This window comes from Chrysemys picta, chromosome 17 (assembly GCF_011386835.1).
Source record: "Chrysemys picta bellii isolate R12L10 chromosome 17, ASM1138683v2, whole genome shotgun sequence".
Taxonomy (NCBI): Eukaryota; Metazoa; Chordata; order Testudines; family Emydidae; genus Chrysemys; species Chrysemys picta.
Genome location: NC_088807.1, coordinates 23089217 through 23109792, shown reverse-complemented (window position 1 = coordinate 23109792; position 20576 = coordinate 23089217). Strand labels below are relative to the sequence as shown.

General features: G+C 62.1%; 2 protein-coding genes across 6 annotated transcripts; both read right to left on the bottom strand.

Moving 5' to 3' along the window:
• Positions 1 to 3688: 3688 nt before the first annotated feature.
• LOC101933306 (lysoplasmalogenase TMEM86B) lies at positions 3689 to 13845 on the bottom strand. Of its 4 annotated transcripts, none has more exons than XM_065571612.1 (4): positions 11387 to 13845; positions 9573 to 9698; positions 7687 to 7939; positions 3689 to 6627 (listed from the first exon to the last, which is right to left on the bottom strand). In XM_065571612.1, exons 2-4 carry the CDS (start codon positions 9621 to 9623, stop codon positions 6233 to 6235), a joined length of 699 nt encoding a protein of 232 aa, XP_065427684.1. In that variant the 5' UTR covers positions 9624 to 9698; positions 11387 to 13845; the 3' UTR covers positions 3689 to 6232. The 4 variants fall into 4 exon arrangements, with proteins under 4 accessions (XP_065427684.1, XP_065427686.1, XP_065427685.1 ...); XM_065571614.1 differs by lacking the exon at positions 9573 to 9698 and having other exon boundaries at positions 11387 to 11512; positions 12242 to 13845; XM_065571613.1 differs by lacking the exon at positions 11387 to 13845 and adding an exon at positions 10323 to 11379.
• Positions 13846 to 16240: 2395 nt separating this feature from the next.
• On the bottom strand, positions 16241 to 20566 carry LOC103307009 (lysoplasmalogenase TMEM86B-like). 2 transcript variants are annotated; one of them, XR_010593503.1, is made up of 4 exons: positions 20409 to 20566; positions 17388 to 17640; positions 16451 to 16942; positions 16241 to 16408 (listed from the first exon to the last, which is right to left on the bottom strand). XR_010593503.1 is itself a non-coding variant. In XM_008176923.4 (3 exons), the coding sequence occupies exons 1-3, from the start codon at positions 20529 to 20531 to the stop codon at positions 16548 to 16550; spliced, it is 771 nt and encodes a 256-aa protein (XP_008175145.3). In that variant the 5' UTR covers positions 20532 to 20566; the 3' UTR covers positions 16241 to 16547. The 2 variants fall into 2 exon arrangements, 1 of the variants encoding a protein (XP_008175145.3); XM_008176923.4 differs by having other exon boundaries at positions 16241 to 16942.
• Positions 20567 to 20576: the final 10 nt, after the last annotated feature.

Here is a 20576-nt window from a genome sequence, read left to right as displayed (position 1 = left end):
AGCGCGGGGCCCGGCCCCTCCAGCAGGGGGCGCCAGGGACACACACTCAGCGCGGGGCCCGGCCCCTCCAGCAGGGGGCGCCAGGGACACACACACAGGGCAGGGCCCGGCCCCTCCAGCAGGGGGCGCAGGGACACAAACAGAGCGCAGGGCCCGGCCCCTCCAGCAGGGCGCGCCAGGGACACACACACAGCGCGGGGCCCGGCCCCTCCAGCAGGAGGCGCCAGGGACACACACACAGCGCAGGGCCCGGCCCCTCCAGCAGGGGGCGCCAGGGACACACAGAGCGCGGGGCCCGGCCCCTCCAGCAGGGGGCGCCAGGGACACACACACAGCGCAGGGCCCGGCCCCTCCAGCGGGGGGCGCCAGGGACACACACACAGTGCAGGGCCCGGCCCCTCCAGCAGGGGGCGCAGGGACACACACACAGCGCGGGGCCCGGCCCCTCCAGCAGGGGGCGCCAGGGACACACACAGCGCGGGGCCCGGCCCCTCCAGCAGGGGGCGCCAGGGACACACCCAGCGCAGGGCCCGGCCCCTCCAGCAGGGGGCGCCAGGGACACACACAGTGCAGGGCCCGGCCCCTCCAGCAGGGGGCGCAGGGACACACACACAGCGCAGGGCCCGTCTCCTCCAGCAGGGGGCGCCAGGGACACACACAGAGCGCAGGGCCCGGCCCCTCCAGCAGGGGGCGCCAGGGACACACACACACAGCGCGGGGCCCGGCCCCTCCAGCAGGGGGCGCCAGGGACACACACAGCGCAGGGCCCGGCCCCTCCAGCAGGGGGCGCCAGGGACACACACACAGAGCGCAGGGCCCGGCCCCTCCAGCAGGGGGCGCCAGGGACACACACACAGCGCGGGGCCCGGCCCCTCCAGCGGGGGCACCAGGGACACACACACAGCGCAGGGCCCGTCTCCTCCAGCAGGGGGCGCCAGGGACACACACAGAGCGCAGGGCCCGGCCCCTCCAGCAGGGGGCGCCAGGGACACACCCAGCGCAGGGCCCGGCCCCTCCAGCAGGGGGCGCCAGGGACACACACACAGCGCAGGGCCCGGCCCCTCCAGCAGGGGGCGCCAGGGACACACACACACAGCGCAGGGCCCGGCCCCTCCAGCAGGGGGCGCCAGGGACACACACACAGCGCAGGGCCCGGCCCCTCCAGCAGGGGGCGCCAGGGACACACCCAGCGCAGGGCCCGGCCCCTCCAGCAGGGGGCGCCAGGGACACACACACAGCGCGGGGCCCGGCCCCTCCAGCGGGGGCACCAGGGACACACACACAGCGCAGGGCCCGGCCCCTCCAGCAGGGGGCGCCAGGGACACACACAGAGCGCGGGGCCCGGCCCCTCCAGCAGGGGGCGCAGGGACACACCCAGCGCAGGGCCCGGCCCCTCCAGCAGGGGGCGCCAGGGACACACACAGCGCAGGGCCCGGCCCCTCCAGCAGGGGGCGCCAGGGACACACACAGAGCGCGGGGCCCGGCCCCTCCAGCAGGGGGCGCAGGGACACACACAGAGCGCGGGGCCCGGCCCCTCCAGCAGGGGGCGCAGGGACACACCCAGCGCAGGGCCCGGCCCCTCCAGCAGGGGGCGCCAGGGACACACACACAGCGCGGGGCCCGGCCCCTCCAGCAGGGGGCGCCAGGGACACACACAGCGCAGGGCCCGGCCCCTCCAGCAGGGGGCGCCAGGGACACACACACAGCGCGAGGCCCGGCCCCTCCAGCAGGGGGCGCCAGGGACACACACACACACAGCGCGGGCCCGGCCCCTCCAGCAGGGGGCGCCAGGGACACACACACACAGCGCGGGGCCCGGCCCCTCCAGCAGGGGGCGCCAGGGACACACACAGAGCGCGGGGCCCGGCCCCTCCAGCAGGGGGCGCCAGGGACACACACACAGCGCAGGGCCCGGCCCCTCCAGCAGGGGGCGCCAGGGACACACACACACACAGCGCAGGGCCCGGCCCCTCCAGCAGGGGGCGCCAGGGACACACACACACAGCGCGGGGCCCGGCCCCTCCAGCAGGGGGCGCCAGGGACACACACACAGCGCAGGGCCCGGCCCCTCCAGCAGGGGGCGCCAGGGACACACACAGAGCGCGGGGCCCGGCCCCTCCAGCAGGGGGCGCCAGGGACACACACAGAGCGCAGGGCCCGGCCCCTCCAGCAGGGGGCGCCAGGGACACACACAGAGCGCGGGGCCCGGTCCCTCCAGCAGGGGGCGCCAGGGACACACAGAGCGCAGGGCCCGGCCCCTCCAGCAGGGGGCGCCAGGGACACACACAGCGCAGGGCCCGGCCCCTCCAGCAGGGGGCGCCAGGGACACACACAGCGCAGGGCCCGGCCCCTTCAGCAGGGGGCGCCAGGGACACACACACAGCGCAGGGCCCGGCCCCTCCAGCAGGGGGCGCCAGGGACACACACAGAGCGCGGGGCCCGGCCCCTCCAGCAGGGGGCGCCAGGGACACACACAGAGCGCAGGGCCCGGCCCCTCCAGCAGGGGGCGCCAGGGACACACACAGAGCGCGGGGCCCGGTCCCTCCAGCAGGGGGCGCCAGGGACACACAGAGCGCAGGGCCCGGCCCCTCCAGCAGGGGGCGCCAGGGACACACACACAGCGCAGGGCCCGGCCCCTCCAGCAGGGGGCGCCAGGGACACACATACACACACGTGTTTGTACCTGGCTTTAACCCTTCTACACTAATAGATGCCTGCGGGGGTGATGGGAGAGGAATCGCCCCTCCCCCTTCGCCCTGTGTGCGGGGGCGGGGGGGCGGAGCGGGGCTTTGTGACGCGTATAAACAAACGCAGGGCATGTGGGGGGCCGGGGAAGGGTCGATGCTGCCCCCTGCAGGAGAGAAGGGCAACTTCGGCCTTAGGCATTGCAAAGCGAGGCGTCCCAGCTCCCAGCTCCAACAAGCCCCTAGACCCCACTCCCCAGCCTGAGACAGGGAGAGAACCCAGGAGTCCTGGCCCCCAGCCCCCCTGCTCTAACCACTAGTCCCCAGACCCCTCCCAGAGCCAGGGAGAGAACCCAGGAGTCCTGGCTCCCAGCCCCTCCCCAGCTCTAACCACTAGACCCCAATCCCCTCGCAGAGCTGGACTCGCAGCAGACCAGATGATCTGGCGTGAGTCGCACCAGGGCAACGCCGGCGCCATGGGAACGAGATGGGGAAATTGCCCGGCGTCATAGCAACGCTTGAAGTTGATACTTTGTTGCCTTGGCAACAGGAGAATTCACCCACTTTCCTCATCGATCAGAGGCCGGAAATCAACAGGGTTGGGGGCGGGGGGTCAGCAGGGGGCGCTGAGTTACAGGGGGTGGGGCAGGGTGGGGGCCCAGCAGGGGGCGCTGTCCCCTGGCTGTCAGGCCTGACCCTGATGCCCCTGGGAGACACTGGGGGGCTATCCCAAACCTGGGGTCCCCCCCAACTCTACCGATGCCCCTCACTCTTGACCCGTAGCCCCCCTACTAACCCTGCCCTGGGCTCCCTCCAGCCCTGCTGGTGCCCCTCACTCCCGCCCCACAGCCCCTGCTAGCCCAGCCCTGACCCCCACAGCCCTGCCAGTGCCTCTCACTCCTGCCCCACAGCCCCTGCCAGCCCAGTCCTGCCCCCCCCAGCCCTGCCGGTGCCCCTCACTCCCAACCCTGCAATCCCCCCCCTCCCCCCCCCGGCTTCCCACCTAATACCATACGTCACAGCTTCACCGGCCAGGTGCTCTCGCCTGGCTCTGGAACAGCCCCCCGGGGGGGACCCCTGCCATGCAGCAGCCCCCTTAGGGTCACAAACACACCTCCGCTTCCCTGCCTCCAGGGAGCCTGCAGCCCCCCCCCCCCCCCAGGTTTAACCAGGAGCCTCCTGCAGCGAGTGCCCCTGGATGGGACCCCTGGGGGAGAAGCTCATCCCCCGGGTGCGATGCCCCCACAGCTGAGCCGTCAGTGACTCTCGGCCGGCGGTGGGATATGGATCCCGGGCTGTTAGTTGCTAGACCCCAGCTGTCTGGCCCATCGCAGCAGCCACTGAGACTCTGCAGACAGTCAACAACCCTCTCCCGCCACCTGGTTAAATGTGCAGCACGGGAGGGTGTGTGTCGGGGGGGAAACTGAGGCACGCACGATTTTCATCCAAAATATTGTGAAAACTCCCCCCCCTCCCCTTTGTCACACCAGGTAATCAATTTCTCCAGATTGCCAAAGAGCCCAGTCCCGGCCTCTGATCTACTTACAAAATGTCTTTGGTGAGTTGTTCTTCAAAATCTTTTTTGGCCTTCCTAGTTACATTTTTACACTTCCTTTGCCAGAGCTCACGCTCCGTTCGATTTTCCTCACTATGATTTATCTTCCACTGTAAAAGATGCCTTTTTGCCCCTCACGGTTTCTCTTTCTTTGTCCGTTTAGCCCGGTGGCACTTTAGTAATCCAGTATCCGGGATTGTGATTAACGACCGGTGGCTAATTAGCACCTACTGCAAATCATTAATATACTTCCTTTACTAACATTTAACCAGTCATTATGGATATGTGAGTAATTAACAGTTAGGAGCAACCAGTGATCATTAGCAGGTCACTGTTAATAACATTCGGAGAACTAAGCAATTAGCAATGATTAGAAACCAGCTATGGATAATAATCAATAATTATTGATAACAGCAGATTGGGGCCAGATCAGAGCTGGTGCCTGCTAGAGGGGACAGGCCCCGGGCCCCATCCCCTGCCCCCCTGAGCCAGCCAGTCCCTGCCCTGGGGCCGGATGGGAGCCGGCACCCCCTAGAGGGGAGAGGCCCCGTGTCCCATTTCCAGCCCCCTGCGCCAGCTAGTCCCTGCCCATCAGGCCAGGCATTGCCCCCCCTCATCCTCAAGTTTGCTCAGGGCCTCACCTCTGGGGTGGGGCAGGGGGCTGGTTATATGGGGACCCCTCCCCTGGTGCTGGGATGCGGCTGCCTCTGGGGAGGGGCACGGGGACTTAGCCAGCACCCTGGAACAGCTGGATGTGTAGGGCCCTTTGTTTTCTGTGTTTCTTTGATTTCATTTCCCCCGGGAATTTATCCGTGTTGTTCATCACCAGCACAACAAAACCGGGTGAAAATCAATGCAAAAAAGATGAATCATGTTGATTTTGCTGGACGGAACGACGGGTCGGGGGAAGCACCCAGCAGATGAATACTCTGAATTCTGTTCCTCAATGCGGTTTGCTGCCGAACTAAACCAGCACTCAAAACACAACGTGTCCTCGCTCCGGCTCTGCTCCCCAGTGAAAACTTTTCAGTGGTCGAGCGTTTACTGGGGCAGACTTATATGTGTGCGGGGCGGGCGGGCGGGTGCTTCCTCGGTACACTGAAAACAGAGGGGCTTAAGGATGGGGCAGTCCAGGAGGAAGTCCCCACTTTCTGGGCTGCGATTCGGCCAGGGCACGTCTGAAAGCTCCCCCCGCCCCGAGCACAGCTCCCCCTAACGGTATGATAGCCAGCCCAGACCACTGCAGAAAAGCACCGTCTCCGGGCCGTCGCAGACTCGTCCACCCTTTGACGGAAGGAATTTCTGCGGCCCGCGGCTGCGTCTGGCCCCAAGCCCTTGTTGGTTGCGGTTCCCGCTCCTCGCCCCAGCGCGCCCGGCCGGCGGGGCCGGGCCAGCCCCACGCTCGTTCCCTGGGCTTGTTCCCGAAGGCCCAGCCCAGAGATTTACAGAGCAAACACGGCAATCCTGTGCCTAGTGGTCAGAGCAGGGGGGGCTGGGAGCCAGGACGCCTGGGTTCTCTCCTGGCTCTAGGGGGATGGGGTCATTCTCAGGGTCCATAGAGGGAGGTCATAGGTCACAAAAGTCAACTTTCCCATCAACAAGTTGGGCCAACAAAAAATCCCCCCACTCTTGTGTCACTGCTATCCCAGGACCCGCCCCTGCCCCCCCGGCCCACATCAGTCAACGCATGTCATCAAATAAGCTGTAATTGGGCCTGCTGGCAAATGAGCAGGGTCAAAGGTCAAGACAATTACTTGCAGGTGATTGGTTGGGACGGTTGGCGCGCCTAGGCCCTCGGGTCACACGTCAAGGAACCAACACCTAGGGCAGCTGGTTCTCGTTGGCCCCGGGGTCAGAGGTCGCTGGGGTCACTGGCGGGTTGGCGCTGATGGGGTCAGAGGTCACCAGGGTCACCAGGTTGGCTCTGATGGGGTCAGAGGTCACGGGTGCACCTGCCGGCTGCCCCTGGGGTCAGAGGTCGTGGGCGCCCGGCTCAGCTCTCCTTCCAGCGGGGGCTGGCGCGGGGGGCCCAGGCTGCGATCAGCCCCTGGGCCGCGTAGTAGGTGCCCATGACGATGAGCCGGGCCTGGGGCACCGGGGCGCAGAAGTGGTCCCTGGCCAGGACCAGGTCGGAGGCCATGAAGAGCAGGGAGCCGGTGGCCACGGCCAGGTGTGGGGGAGGCCGGGCCAGGGCCCGCCAGGCCACGGCCGCCAGCAGCGCCCCGTAGCCCCCCACGGCCGGCACGTAGGGGCCCCCCAGGCAGGGCCACAGCGTCACGTAGGCCCCCGCCCAGGCCAGCGCCAGCAGCAGCAGGACCCAGGGGCGGATGGGACGCAGGCCCAGGGCCCAGATGTAGCAGACGTGAGCCAGAGCGAAGGCCACCATGCCTGTGGGGGAGAGGGGGTGTCAGAGAGCCGTGCCCCTCACTCCTGACCCGCAGCCCCCTGCTAGCCCAGCCCTGGGCTCCCTCCTCCCCTCCCCCACCTGTGCTCCTCACTCCCGACCCGCAGCCCCCTCCCTGGGCTCCCTCCTCCCCTCGCCCCCCCCGACCTGTGCCCCTCACTCCCGACCCGCAGCCCCTACTAACCTAACCCAGCCCTGGGCTCATAAGAACTAAGAACGGCCAGACTGGTCAGACCAAAGGTCCATCTAGCCCAGTATCCTGTTTGCCGATAGTGGCCAATGCCATGTGCCCCAGAGGGAGTGAACCTAACAGGCAATGATCAAGTGATCTCTCTCCTGCCATCCATCTCCACCCTCTGACAAATAGAGGCTAGGGACACCATTCCTTACCCAGCCTGGCTAATAGCCCTTAATAGACTTAACCTCCATGAATTTATCCAGTTCTCTTTTAAACCCTGTTATAATCCTAGCCTTCACAACCTCCTCCGGCAAGGAGTTCCACAGGTTAACTGTGCGCTGTGTGAAGAAGAACTTCCTTTTATTTGTTTTAAACCTGCTGCCTATTAATTTCATTTGGTGGCCCTAGTTCTTATATTATGGGAACAAGTAAATAACTTTTCCCTATTCACTTTCTCCACATCACTCATGATTTTATAGACCTCTATCATATCCCCCCTTAGTCTCCTCTTTTCCAAGCTGAAAACTCCTAGCCTCTTTAATCTCTCCTCATACGGGCCCCGTTCCAAACCCCTAATCATTTTAATTGCCCTTCTCTGAACCTTTTCTAATGCCAGTGTATCTTTTTGGAGATGAGGAGACCACATCTGTACGCACTATTCAAGATGTGGGCGTACCATCGATTTATATAAGGGCAATAAGATATTCTCTGTCTTATTCTCTATCCCCTTTTTGAATTATTCCTAACATCCCTCCACCCCCCAGCTCTGCCGGTGCCCCTCACTCCTGACCTGCAGCCCCCTCTTGCCCAGCCCTGGGCTCCCCACCATGGGCTCTGCTGGTGCCCCTCACTTCCAGCCAAATACCTGGGAGGAATAGGTGCGGCCAAACCAGGCAGGCATCTCCCAGGCTGGAGAACATCAGCCCCCAGCAGACCCGGCGGGCGGCCGGGGTCCAGGCGCCGTCACCCCAGGCCTGGGCCGTCAGGAAGAAGACCAGGCTCAGGACCGGGAGGCTCTTGACGCCGGCGCTGACCCAGCTGGGCTCAGGCAGCCACAGGGCGAAGTACAGGCCGCAGGCGGCCAGGAACGGCAGCAGCTTGAGGAGGCGGCTCTTGGCCTGCAGGGTGGGGTGGAAATGGACACGGCCACTGCCTGTCTACACTAGGGAGAGCACGGCACTCCCGGCATGGAGACTATCCCTGTTAATTGTCATCACATTAACTCTGACACCTATCGCTACGCCAGTCTATAATGAACATTCTGGCTAATTCACCGCGTTCACTCTGAACCCTACTGATATCCACTAGTTGACAGTGTGATATCATTAGCTTTCAGAGTTAACATGGTTTTGTCAGTTATTTTGCAATGTTAATGCCAAAACCTCACAATAACCTGTTTTAACTAATGGTCCTGTTAGTTATTTCACCATGTTAACTCTGAAAACTACTGACAGCCCACTGAATGTTATTAATGGTGATAACAAGATGTTAACTCTGAAACCCAATGATAACCCACTGTGTATGAGCCTTGTTGACTATTCCACTAACAAGAGGCTTATCAGGAGCACCCAGCTAAATCTACTTATCTCAGGCTGCACCGTGGCCCGGTGGAAGCGAGAACTGACTCCCTTTCATCACTATGTTTTGTGAACTCTGGAACCTACTGGTAACCCAAATGAGATCAACCTTATTAACTATTTCACCACCAAGATACCCCAGCTAAATCTACTCAGCTCACCTCACTGACTCTCATCCTTGTGGGGTTGGGAAGTAACCCCTTCAATGAAGTGTTAACTCTGAAACATTTTGCCATGATGTAACGCATTTTCCTTGGTAATTCAGATACCAGAGCAATCACAGCAATGTCCTGCTTCACCTGCTCTATCCCCGGCCCCGTTCCTGATCCAGCGTCTCGTCTCTGTTGCTGTGTGTTAACTCTGAAAGCTACTGACAGCATCACTTCAACCACAACTTTCCATCTCCATATCCGAGCTAGACTTTCCCCAGGAATTTCCAGTTGAACCCGGGCACCACACCAACCCTGAAACATCCACTCAACCAAAGTAAAAACTGGGACCTTGCCCACTCATCCCAAGGGGACATTCAGTCTGACACCTATTGATGGCACCAACAACTTTTTAACTATTTCACCACCAAGAGTTGTAGCAGGAAGAGCCCATTAAGGCTGCTCCTCCAAAGGGTGAAGGACTGCCCCGTTAATGCTAAAATAGCAGTGTTAACTCTGAAACCTACTGCTGTAACCTTGTCCCATTCACATCAACAGAGTGTTAACTCTGAAACCTACTGATATTGTGCCTTCAAGATCACCCACGCCTTCACTGCGATCAGGGCTATCCACGCTGATCCTGCTATCAGCCCTGCTTCCCTTCCCCTCTGGGCCCAGCAGCGCCCCCAGCTCAGGCGGGCTATGGGAAATGGTGCAGAATTGATGCAGAAATGGCTGCAGGGAAATCCCGCCTCGATGGACCAGCTTTACTGGCTCACAGTCCCAGAAGCCGTAACAGCAGCACAACGACACATGGAGGTTACTGGCGTTGAGTGGGTTAGAGGGGGGGCAGGGCGGGGCGGGGCGGCTGGGAGCCAGGATTCCTGGGTTCTATCCCCGGCTCTGAGAGCGGAGTGGAGTCTAGTGGCTCAGAGCAGGGTGGGGGAAGGGAACTGGGTGCCAGGACACCAAGGGTCTACCCCCCCACTTGGCCCCACTTCATGCCTCAGTTTCCCCCTCCTTACATCAGCTGCAAACTTCTGGAGGTAGTGGACGTCTGTCTCCAGAATGTCCATGGTGTGGGGCCGGGGCTCCGGGACGCCCCCTGGCTGCTGCTCCCAATTTCAGGCACCCTCCTGGACTTTGATCTCCTGTGGATTCAACAGAGTCACAAATGGGTGTGGGGGGGAATTGGTCCCTCCCGCCCCATCCCCACCCAGCACCAAGTGGTAACAGGGAGGCAGCGGCAGGGGGAAGAGGAACTGGTGTGTGTGGATGAGGGAGTGAGAGGAGTGGGGCACAGGGGTCAGAGCGGGGGGGCTGGGAGCCAGGACTCCTGGATTTTCTCCCCGGCTCTGGGAGGGAGTAGTGTCTAGTGGGTAGAGGCGGGGGGCAGGGGGATTGGCTCACCATCCTCTGGCTGCCAGCTGGCTCTGCCACCTGCGTCCTTCCCTGGTCTCACCTACTGCTTCTACACCTGGGTGGCTCCCTGGGGCCTTGGCTCCGGAAAGGGGGAGGGACCCACATCCTGTATCCACAGCCGTCTCCCCCACTCAGCCAGGAAGAGCAGTGCCTGGAGGGGTCTGGATAGAGCCAGCGGGGGGCTGGGCGCCAGGATGCCTGCATTATACCGGGAGCCCTCGCCTGGCCCTGCGATACAGACCCTCTGGGGTGGGGCACAGGGGCTGGTTTATTCACCCCTCTATATACCATCCCCGATTGACATAAACACAACTGGGGTGGGGGCAATGGGGCAGCGACCCCCAACTACCAACCCGTCAAAGCCTCACAGGGATGGGATGTTCCACCCCACGCCCCAAACCTTGGATCTGTCCTGGGTAGCGTCCCGGGCTCGGCGTTTGGGTCAGAGGCTCCGCATCCCGCTTGGCAGGCGGTCGGCCAGCAGGAGCGCCTCCTGGGTGAGGCTCAGGGGTGGCTGAGTCTCCTTGGTCATGGGCCAGGGATGGTGGTGGATGTAGCTGGTTGTGCCCCCCGCCCGTTTGCTATTTTGAGTGCGGTTTCCTGTTATGCCAATGCAAAACCACAAGCAGGGAAAAGTCCCCAATGATGTTGGATGCTTGCTTAAAGCTGCATTGCTCTATATCGTCTCTTGTATTCATGCTTATGAATATGTGCTCAATTAATGTACGGAATGAGTGAGGCAGCATGAATGTGATAGCCAATGGCAAAACAAAGAGGCAAATATCACCTTTTATGGAGCCATGGTATTATCTGGGTGAAGTTATGTGACGAAGTGGGGACTCTCCCTTGTTAGGTTGTATGTGAGCCCATGTGTGTCTTACTGTTTTGCATGAAAGCTGCGTGGGCCCCCGTCCCCCTGTGCGTTGCACCAATGTCTAGAGGGTGGGAATTAGGGTGGGTGACCTTTGTGGGGGTTGCTCCCGCTGCCTGCGGGATTGCTATGGCCTGAGACCCAGGTGACTCTGGCCTGGAAAGCGAGATGAAGGCCGGAGGAGGAGCAACGGGCAGGACAGGGGCCAGGCAGCTGGAAGCGAGTCAGTCTCGGCTGGTTTGGGGCACAAGAGGAGGACCAGAGCCCTGGTTCTGGACTCCCCTCCCCACAAGATGGACTTGGCTGAAAGTCATTGATTTCTGTGCTAACAAGCTCTGTTCTGCACTGTTTTATACGGAGGACACTGGGGTTGAGTGGGTGAGAGCGGGGCTGGGAGCCAGGACTCCTGGGTTCTATCCCCAGCTCTGGGAGAGGAGTGGAGTCTAGTGGCTCAGAGCAGGGTGGGAGAAGTGAACTGGGTGCTAGGACACCAAGGGTCTACCCCTCACTTGGCCCCACTTCATGCCTCAGTTTCCCCCTCCTTACATCAGCTGCAAACTTCTGGGGGTAGCGGGCGTCTGTCTCCAGAATGTCCATGGTGTGGGGCCGGGGCTCCGGGACGCCCCCTGGCTGCTGCTCCCAATTTCAGGCACCCTCCTGGACTTTGATCTCCTGTGGATTCAACAGAGCCACAAATGGGTGTGGGGGGGAATTGGTCCCTCCCGCCCCATCCCCATCCAGCACCAACTGGTAACAGGGAGGCAGCGGCAGGGGGAAAAGGAACTGGTGTGTGTGGATGAGGGAGTGAGAGGAGTGGGGCGCAGGGGTCAGAGCAAGGGGGGCAGGGAGCCAGGACTCCTGGGTTCTCTCCCCAGCTCTGGAAGGGGAGTGGGGGCTAGTGATTAGATCAGGGAGGGCTGGGAACCAGGACTCCTGGGTTCTCTCCCCGGCTCTGGGAGGGAGTGGGGTCTAGTGCGTGGGGGATTGGCTAAATCTCTCTCACCGTCCTTTGGCTGCCAGTTGGCCCTGCCACCTGCGTCCTTCCCTGGTCTCACCTGCTGCCTCTACACCTGGGCGGCTCCCTGGGGCCTCAGCTCTGGAAAGGGGGAGGGACCCACATCCTGTATCCACAGCCCTCTCCCCCTCCCCCAGCCTGGGGGGGTCTGGATAGAGCCGGGGGGGGGCTGGGCACCAGGACGCCTGCATTATACCGGGAGCCCTCGCCCGGCCCTGCGATGCAGCCCCTCTGGGGTGGGGCGCAGGGGCTGGTTTATTCGCTCCTCTATATAGCATCCCCCATTGACATAAGCACAACAGGGAGGGGGCATTGGGGCAGCGACCCCCAACTACCACCCCACTAAAGCCCCACAGGGAGGGGACGTTCCACCCCACCCCCCAAACCTTGGATCTGTCCTGGGTAGTGTCCCGGGCTCGGCATTTGGGTCAGAGGCTCGATGTCCCTCTTGGCAGGCGGTCGGCCAGTGGTCAGGTTCAGGGGTGGCCGAGTCTCCTTGGGGGATGGTGGCAGATGATCCAACGGGCCCAGGGGTCCCAGAGGAAATCCACGGTGAGGGGGGGGGCAGACGCCCGATCCCTGTCTGTGCCGCACAGCCCGTGCTGCGCCCCCAGAGGAAGACCCGGCAGGGAAAGAAATAGACCCGCTGTCCCAAATCCACTCTGGGCCGGGTTTGCCCCCAGCCTGTTTGCTGCCCTCGTCTTCCCCTCCTGCCCATGCTGCTGCGGCCGGGGGGGACGGGAACCGCGCGGTGTCCCCTCCTCTGTCTTGCAGGGCCCTGGCTGAGCAGTGGGAGCTGGTAATGGCCACCAGGCCCGGGGACCGTGCCAGGCCAGGGCCCCCGCCGGGCAGGTCACAGTCAGTCCAGCAACTAAGGGGCAGCGTCTGGTTGCAAAGGTCCTTGCCTGGGCTGGTGGTAACACCCCACGCGACCGTTTCCTCGCTTCTCCTGTGAACTTTTGATGCCAAAACTAGGAACCTAGGACTTGGCAGAGCAGCTAAGACCACTCACCCGCGCCCCCCAGGACCCTCTCTCAGGCACCGGCCGGTACCAGCCGCTTCAGAGCCGGATCCACGACACCTCGAGATCCCCTGTCCCCAGGGGCGGTCCTTGGGCTCTGCAGCAGGAGGGTTTGGTGTTCGCTGGTTTATGGTTCATGATTCGGACTTTTTCCTAGATTCCCCGGCCAGCGGGGACCGACCAGTGTGCTCGGGTCCGGTCTCCTGGATAAGCCAGGCCGGGGACGGCCCTGACCGAATCCCTGGTTGAACCGGAGCAGATCTTCAAGAAAAACAGCCCATCCGCAGCTGAAAGTGGCCATGGCTGGAGAACCCACCGTGACCCGTGCGAGCTTGTCCCAACGGTTCACGACCCTCCCTGGGCAAAAAATTTGCCTTATTTCCAGCGTGATTTTGTCCAGTTTCAGCTTCCAGCCTCTGCAGGGTGTTAGACGTTTCTCTGCGAGCTGGGGCTGGGGGCGCTTTCGCTCCCTGCAGCGGGCTCAGGGCTGGGGGGGCTCTCGCTGCCCGCTGCGCCCCAGAGCCGTGGCAGGGGGACAGAGCTGCTCCGGTCTTGGGGAGGCAGAAAGGGGCAAACGGGTTGTGGGGTAGCAGGGGGGAAGGATGGGGGGACCCTGCGCGGAAGAGGGACAGGGGCCGTGGGGAAAGGGCTGGGGTGTCCTCTGGCACCTCAATCTTTTATTACCCATCCAAACATACAACCACAATCACACTCCATTTCACTTCACCTATTTTCTATCCCAGGGGTGGCCAACCTGGGGCTCTTCAGAGGTTAATAGGCGGCTCCTTGTCTAGGCACCGACTCCGGGGCTGGAGCGACGGGCGCCAACTTTCCAACGTCCCAGGGGCAGGGGTTGGGCTCACTGCTCAACCCCCCAGCTCTGCCACGGGCCCTGCCCCCTCTCCACCCCTTCCCACCTCCTCCCCTGAGCCTGCCATGCCCTTGCTCCCTGCCCAGAGCCAGGGCCGAAGGGGGAGCCGGTACAAATTACCGGGGCCTGGCGGTCCGGAAGGGGGCCCGGTTTCCCTGGCTGTTTAGCCGATCTGCCCTTACTGGGGGGCCAGAAAAAAATTTTCAGCGGAGTCCGAACCCACTCTTGGCGGCCAGAGCCGCCTGCACACCACGAAACAGCTGATGGGGAGGTGCGGGGAGGTGTTGATCAGCGGGGCTGCCGGTGGGCAGGAGGTGCTGGGAGCCGGGGGGGAGCTGATAGGGGGGCTGCTGACGTATTACTGGGGCTCTTTGGTAAATTCTGGCTCCTTCTCAGGCTCAGGTCGCCCCCCCCCCCCCCCCGGTCTCTGACATCTACTTCATCCTTTCCCATAACCCTTCTAAAGCCCCTGGGGCACGACTGGCTCCCCCAGACCCAGTCATATCACTTGTTACATGGGAAAAGGAAACAAGCAAGATAAAAACACAGGCGTGGGGGTAACCTGATCTCATTCCTGCCTTCGGGAAAACAGTCGCAACGGCCGCTGTCCTGCCTAGGAATCTTATCACTTCAGAACAGACTTTTTGTCCTCGACAATTAACACAGGCCGTTTTCCCTCCCCCTTTCCCCGAACAGAAACGTATTTGGTGTTACTTTAATCCAGCCATGGCAGGTTTCCTACCCCTCTTTCAGGCTTCGCCATGATCACACGTTCGGAGGAAAACGGAGGTTGAAGATTTGCTTCAATATTTATTTTCATATCTGTCAGGGGATGTCGGGAAGCCTCAAGGAGTCGCTGAGCCTACTGCCAACCGTCCCATTACCCGGATCCCGACCACCGCCCCGAGCCGCAGAGGCCGTCGAGAAGGAGAGGGAAAAGCCGTCCTAACACCCCTCCGCCAGAGACCAGCCGGGCTATCGCTCGGCACAACCCACCGCACCTGCAGTTCAGCCACAGGGACCCGCGACGCTTCCCTGGCTCCGCTCCGGGCCGCGGAAGCAAAACGGGGCCTTTTGCCGGCTGCATTTTCACGTCGGTGGCAAGTTCGTTCTGGCCCCTGCCGCTGCCCAAAGCGCCAGCAGCCAGCCGGGCCTCACCGGCACCGAATCTCCCGAGATCTGGGGCCGCGCTTCTTGCCGCAGAGATCTCTGGGCCGGGCAGAGACAAGGGCGCACGGCCCAGCGAGGCAGCGAGTAGATCGGATCCTCTTTAAGACGTTGAGGGAGGGAAGAATATGGGGTGAAGGGGAGATACTGACTTGACGGAGCTAAACCTCCAGTGCCCCCCCAGAAAGAGCTTTCAATAAGCTCCAGTACTGATGTAATGACCCCCCCCCCCGAGGTGAGGATGAAGCACACAGTAATTCCAGGGTTGCGGGATCTGGTGGGGGGGCATTGTGGTTTCCGAGTTTCCCCTGGGGAATGAGTGGGAGGGGGGCCGGCTCTAGGTCCTGTGGGGGGGGAGGGGTGCATGGACAGGGGATGAAGGGGGGGGGTGAGGCTCAGAGCCAATGTGGCCCCATGACAGGGGAGGGGCACACGGGGCGGGGTTTGAAAGGTTGCCAACTTTCTATTGGCACAAAACCCAACACCCTAGTCCCACCCCTTCTCTGAGGCCCCGCCCATTCCTGGTCTCTTCTCTGAGGCCCCGCCCCACTCACTCCATCCCGCCTCCCTCCATTGCTCGCTCCCCCCCCCAACTCACTGTCAGTGGGCTGGGGCAGGGATGCGGGGGGTGGGGGGAGTGAGGGCTCCAGCTGGGGATGCAGGCTCCCAGGTGCGGCCAGAAATGAGGGGCTCCGGGGGCGGGTGGGCAGGTGGGGTGCAGGCTCTGGGCAGGCTCTGGGAGGGTGTTTGAGGCTCCCCACTTGCCTGGGCTCCGCGCAGCTCCCAGAAGCAGCCGGCACGTCCGGCCCCTAATCACGCCTGGCGCCCCAGAATCACACCCCCTTCAGGCCTCAAACCTGTCACCCCCCAACCACCCACCTCCAGCTCCCTGAGCCGCCAGGCTGCTGCAACCGGCCACTAGAGGGCGCCATCACACAAGGTTTGCCAAAGGCTTCAACCATCATTCATGAGAGGGCTGGGAGCCAGGACACCTGGGTTCTCTCCCCGGCTCTGAGAGGGGAGTGGGGTCTAGTGGTTGGGGAGCGGGGGGGGGCTGGGAGCCAGGACTCCTGGGTTCTCTCCCTGGCTCTGGAAGGGGAGTGGGGTCTGGTGGTTAGAGCGGGGGGGGGGCTGGGAGCCAGGACTCCTGGGTTCTCTCCCCAGCTCTGGGGGGATGGGGTCCGGCTTTGGGTCTGTAGAGGAAGGGCAGGTCACAGGACTCAACATCCCAATCAACAGCTGGGGACACGTTGGGCCAATAAAAGCTTCCCCCCCCCCTTGTCTCTCCAATCTCCCAGCCCCCCCGCCCACACCAGACAACACATGTCATCAAATAAGCTGTAATTGGGCCTGCTGGCAAACGAGCAGGGTCAAAGGTCAAGACAATTACTTCCAGGTCATTGGTTGGGCAGGTTGGCGCACCTAGGTCATGGGGTCGTAGGTCAAGGAACCAGCTCCCAGGGTGGTTGGTTCTCGTTGGCCCAGGGGTCAGAGGTCAACAGGGGCAGCAGTAGGTTGGTGCTGATGGGGTCAGAGGTCACCAGGGTCATTGGCAGGTTGACGCTGATGGGGTCAGAGGTCACAGGTGCACCTGCCGGCTGCCCCCTGGGGTCAGAGGTCGCGGGCGCCCGGCTCAGCTTTCCTTCCAGCGGGGGCTGGCGCGGGGGGCCCAGGCTGCGATCAGCCCCTGGGCCGCGTAGTAGGTGCCCATGACGATGAGCCGGGCCTGGGGCACCGGGGCGCAGAAGTGGTCCCTGGCCAGGACCAGGTCGGAGGCCATGAAGAGCAGGGAGCCGGTGGCCATGGTCAGGTGGGACGGAGCCCAGGCCAGGGCCCGCCAGGCCACGGCCGCCAGCAGCGCCCCGTAGCCCCCCACGGCCGGCACGTAGGGGCCCCCCAGGCAGGGCCACAGCATCGCGTAGGCCCCCGCCCAGGCCAGCGCCAGCAGCAGCAGGACCCAGGGGCGGACGGGACGCAGGCCCAGGGCCCAGATGTAGCAGACGTGAGCCAGAGCGAAGGCCACCATGCCTGTGGGGGAGGGGAGGGCGTCAGTGAGCCGTGCCCCTCACTCCCGACCCGCAGCCCCCTGCTAGCCCAGCCCTGCCCCACCCAGGCCTGCCGGGGCCCCTCACTCCCGACCCGCAGCCCCCTGCTAGCCCAGCCCTGGGCTCCCTCCTCCCCTCGCCCCCCCCGACCTGTGCCCCTCACTCCCGACCCGCAGCCCCCTCCCTGGGCTCCCTCCTCCCCTCCCCCACCTGTGCTCCTCACTCCCGACCTGCAGCCCCCTGCTAGCCCAGCCCTTGGCTCCCCCCAGGCCTGCTGGTGCCCCTCACTCCCGACCCGCAGCTCCCTGCTAGCCCGGCCCTGCCCCCCATCCCTGCCGGTGCCCCTCACTCCCGACCCACAGCCCCCTGCTCGCCCAGCCCTGGGCTCCCCCCAGCCCTGCCGGTGCCCCTCACTCCTGACTCCGTACCTAGGAGGAATAGTTGAGGCCAGACCAGGCAGGCGTCTCCCAGGCTGGAGAACATCAGGCCCCAGCAGACCCGGCGGGCGGCCGGGGTCCAGGCGCCGTCACCCCAGGCCTGGGCCGTCAGGAAGAAGACCAGGCTCAGGACCGGGAGGCTCTTGACGCCGGCGCTGACCCAGCTGGGCTCAGGCAGCCACAGGGTGAAGTACAGGCCGCAGGCGGCCAGGAACGGCAGCAGCTTGAGGCGGCGGCTCTTGGCCTGCAGAGGGGGGTGGAAATCGACACGGCTGGGGCCCGTCTACACTAGGGAGAGCACAGCGCGCCCGGCATGGGGACTATCCCTCGGTCCAATCAGGGAGCAGGGAACAATGCCATGTGACTCAGACAGGAATCACATGTCATTTCCCACTGGGGTCAACTCTGAGGAGTACCCATGCTTCAAAGCTAATCGTCACACCTGTTAACTCTTAAACCTACTGATGGCCTACTCTGTAAGCACGGTCATCGTATTAACTGTGACACCATGAGTCCATAGTGATGTACAGTCTGGCTATTTCACCGTGTTCACTCTGAAACCTACAGACACACCAGGGTTGGGAAACAGACATATCGATTCTTATAAATTGGGTCTGGGCAGTTATTTTGCTATGTTAACTCCGCAACCTAACGATAATCCGTCATAACCAACAATCCTGTCGTAACCAACAACCAAAGTAACCCATTGGTTACTTCACGGTGTTAACACTGAAAACTACTGACAGGCGACTGAATACAATCAACGCGGATCCCTGGCTCACCTATCGATGACCCAGTGCAGAGTGACGCCTCACCTAACACTGTCCCCGTTAACGTCGGTACGTTGCTGATTAGGGAGCAAGCGCCTTTAAACTTGCGCAATGCTCCCTTAGGAGGTCGTTTGGCAGCCGCCTGCTTTGTGCACGGCTTGTGGGAGGCGCTGGGAGAAGCCTCGTGGGGATTAGAAGCAGGGCCCCCCCATCAGCTCCCCTAAATTCCCTGCAAGGGATGCGGCTCGGCAGGTGCCCAACACCAGTTCAGGGGGCCCTCCCCCCACTGCCCGTGCCCGGGAGCCCCTGCTTGCTGTGCAGGGGGGAGAGGGGTGCAGATGTCAGGATGTCCCCCCGCTCCTGCCCACCCCCGCTCCGTACCCCGTCTCCACAAGGCGAAGGAGGGGACAGGGCTCGGGGACAGAAGGGCGGGGGCAGGGGGAGCTTGCTGGGAGCTGTTGCTTCTTGTCTGATCTGCTTAAAAGGGCAACGTACTTGAAGTGGGGGGGGAAGCGTACTTAAAGGGGCGACGCACGTCTCTCTCCCCCCAGCACTTTGGAAAGTCAGCGGTTGTGCGGCCGGGCAGGCACTGTCAGGACAGGAGGAGGGAGTCGTCGGCTCCGGCAGGGGCCCATCATCTGGGTCAGGGGTTGCAGTCACTGCCCCCCAGCCTCTATTGTGTTCCCCCCCCACCCCCACTGCCTTTGTAGAGTGTGAGGCGACATTAACAAGTGTGTTAATCCTTGAGGGCTCAGCCGAGGGCTAGTTCATCCTTTGGCAGCAAGGCATCCCCCGGGAAATACCCACCCTCTGACACCCCCACCTCTCCCAGGCTTCACAATCGTTCGGCACTGGGTCCAGTCTTCAATTGTTTAAAACTTAGACTGTCTCCATCTATGAGATGAGTCGATTTAGCTGGGATAATAGTTAATAAGCCATCTATTGCGGCTTTTGTCCGGCGCAATAAATTTCCCTGGAACCGAACCCCCCTCTTGATGTTAATTTTTCTGGGGAAATTGGATTCACTTAACATCGTTTGGCATAAAGTCACATTTCTCAGGAACGTACCGACCATGTTAAGCGAGGAGTTACTGTCTATGGCCTTCTAATGATTGGAATTGGGAACTTAACTCCCTTTTTACGACTCTTTCGTGGACTCTGGAACCTACTGATAACCCAAATGAGACCAGCCTTATTAACTATTATCCCAGCTAAATCGACTCATCTCATCTCCTGGCTCCTCCTCCCAGTGAGGCTGGGAAGTGGACCCCCCCACCCCATTCACCTCAATGAAGTGTTAACTCTGAAACCTACGGCTCTCACGTAACACATCGTCCTTGGTAATTCAGCTACCAGAGCAATCACAGCAACATCCTGCTCTATCCCTGACCCCATTCCTGCTCCAGCCCCTCTTTCCTGGCGCTGTGTGACAGCATCGCTTCAACCACAACTTTCCAGTTTCAGAGCCGAGCTAGGTTTTCCCCAGGAATTTCCAGTTGAACCCAGGCACAACACCAGCCCTAAAACATCCACCCACCCAGAGTAAACACTGGGCCCAGGCCCACTCACCCTAGTGGGCGTTCACTCTGAAACCTACCGATGGCACAATTTAACAACTATTTCACCGTTTAGCAGGAAGAGCAAGTTCTGCTCCTATTGATGCCAAGGAAGCAGCTTTAACTTTGAAACCAGCTGACCCTAGCCCCTTGTTAACTATTTAATCACCAGGAGATTGGGCAGGAAGAGGCAGCTAACTTTGCTCCTAATTGTCCCTCAATTCTGCCATGAGCTTGCCCCATTCACACCAACAGGGCGTTAACTCTGAAACCTACTGATATTGTGCCTTCAAGGTCACCCAGGCCGTCACTGCGATCAGGGCTATCCACGCTGATCCTGCTACCAGCCCCGGTTCCCTTCCCAGCCCTGCCACCCAGCTCAGGTGGGCTACGGGAAACGATGCAAATGGAAACAGCTGCAGGGAAATCCCACCTTGATTTACCGGCTCAGTCAGTCCCAGGAACCATAATAGCAGCACAATGACACACGGAGGACACTGGGATTGAGTGCAGGGGGGGCGGGGCTGGGAGCCAGGACTCCTGGGTTCTCTCCCCAGCTCTGGGAGAGGAGTAGGGCCTAGTGACTTAGAGCAGGGCTGGGGGAAGGGAACTGGGAGCCAGGCCACAGAGTCTCCACCCCACCACCACTTGTCCCCGTTTTGGTGCCTCAGTTTCCCCTTCCTTACATCAGCCGCAATGTTCCGGCGGTAGCGGGCGTCCGTCTCGAGAATGTCCATGGTGTGGGGCCGGGGCTCCGGGACGCACCCTGGCTGCTGCTCCCAACTCCAGGCACCCGCCTGGACTTTCATCTCCCGTGGGTTCAACAGAGCCAGAGATAAGACCGGCAGCGCGCG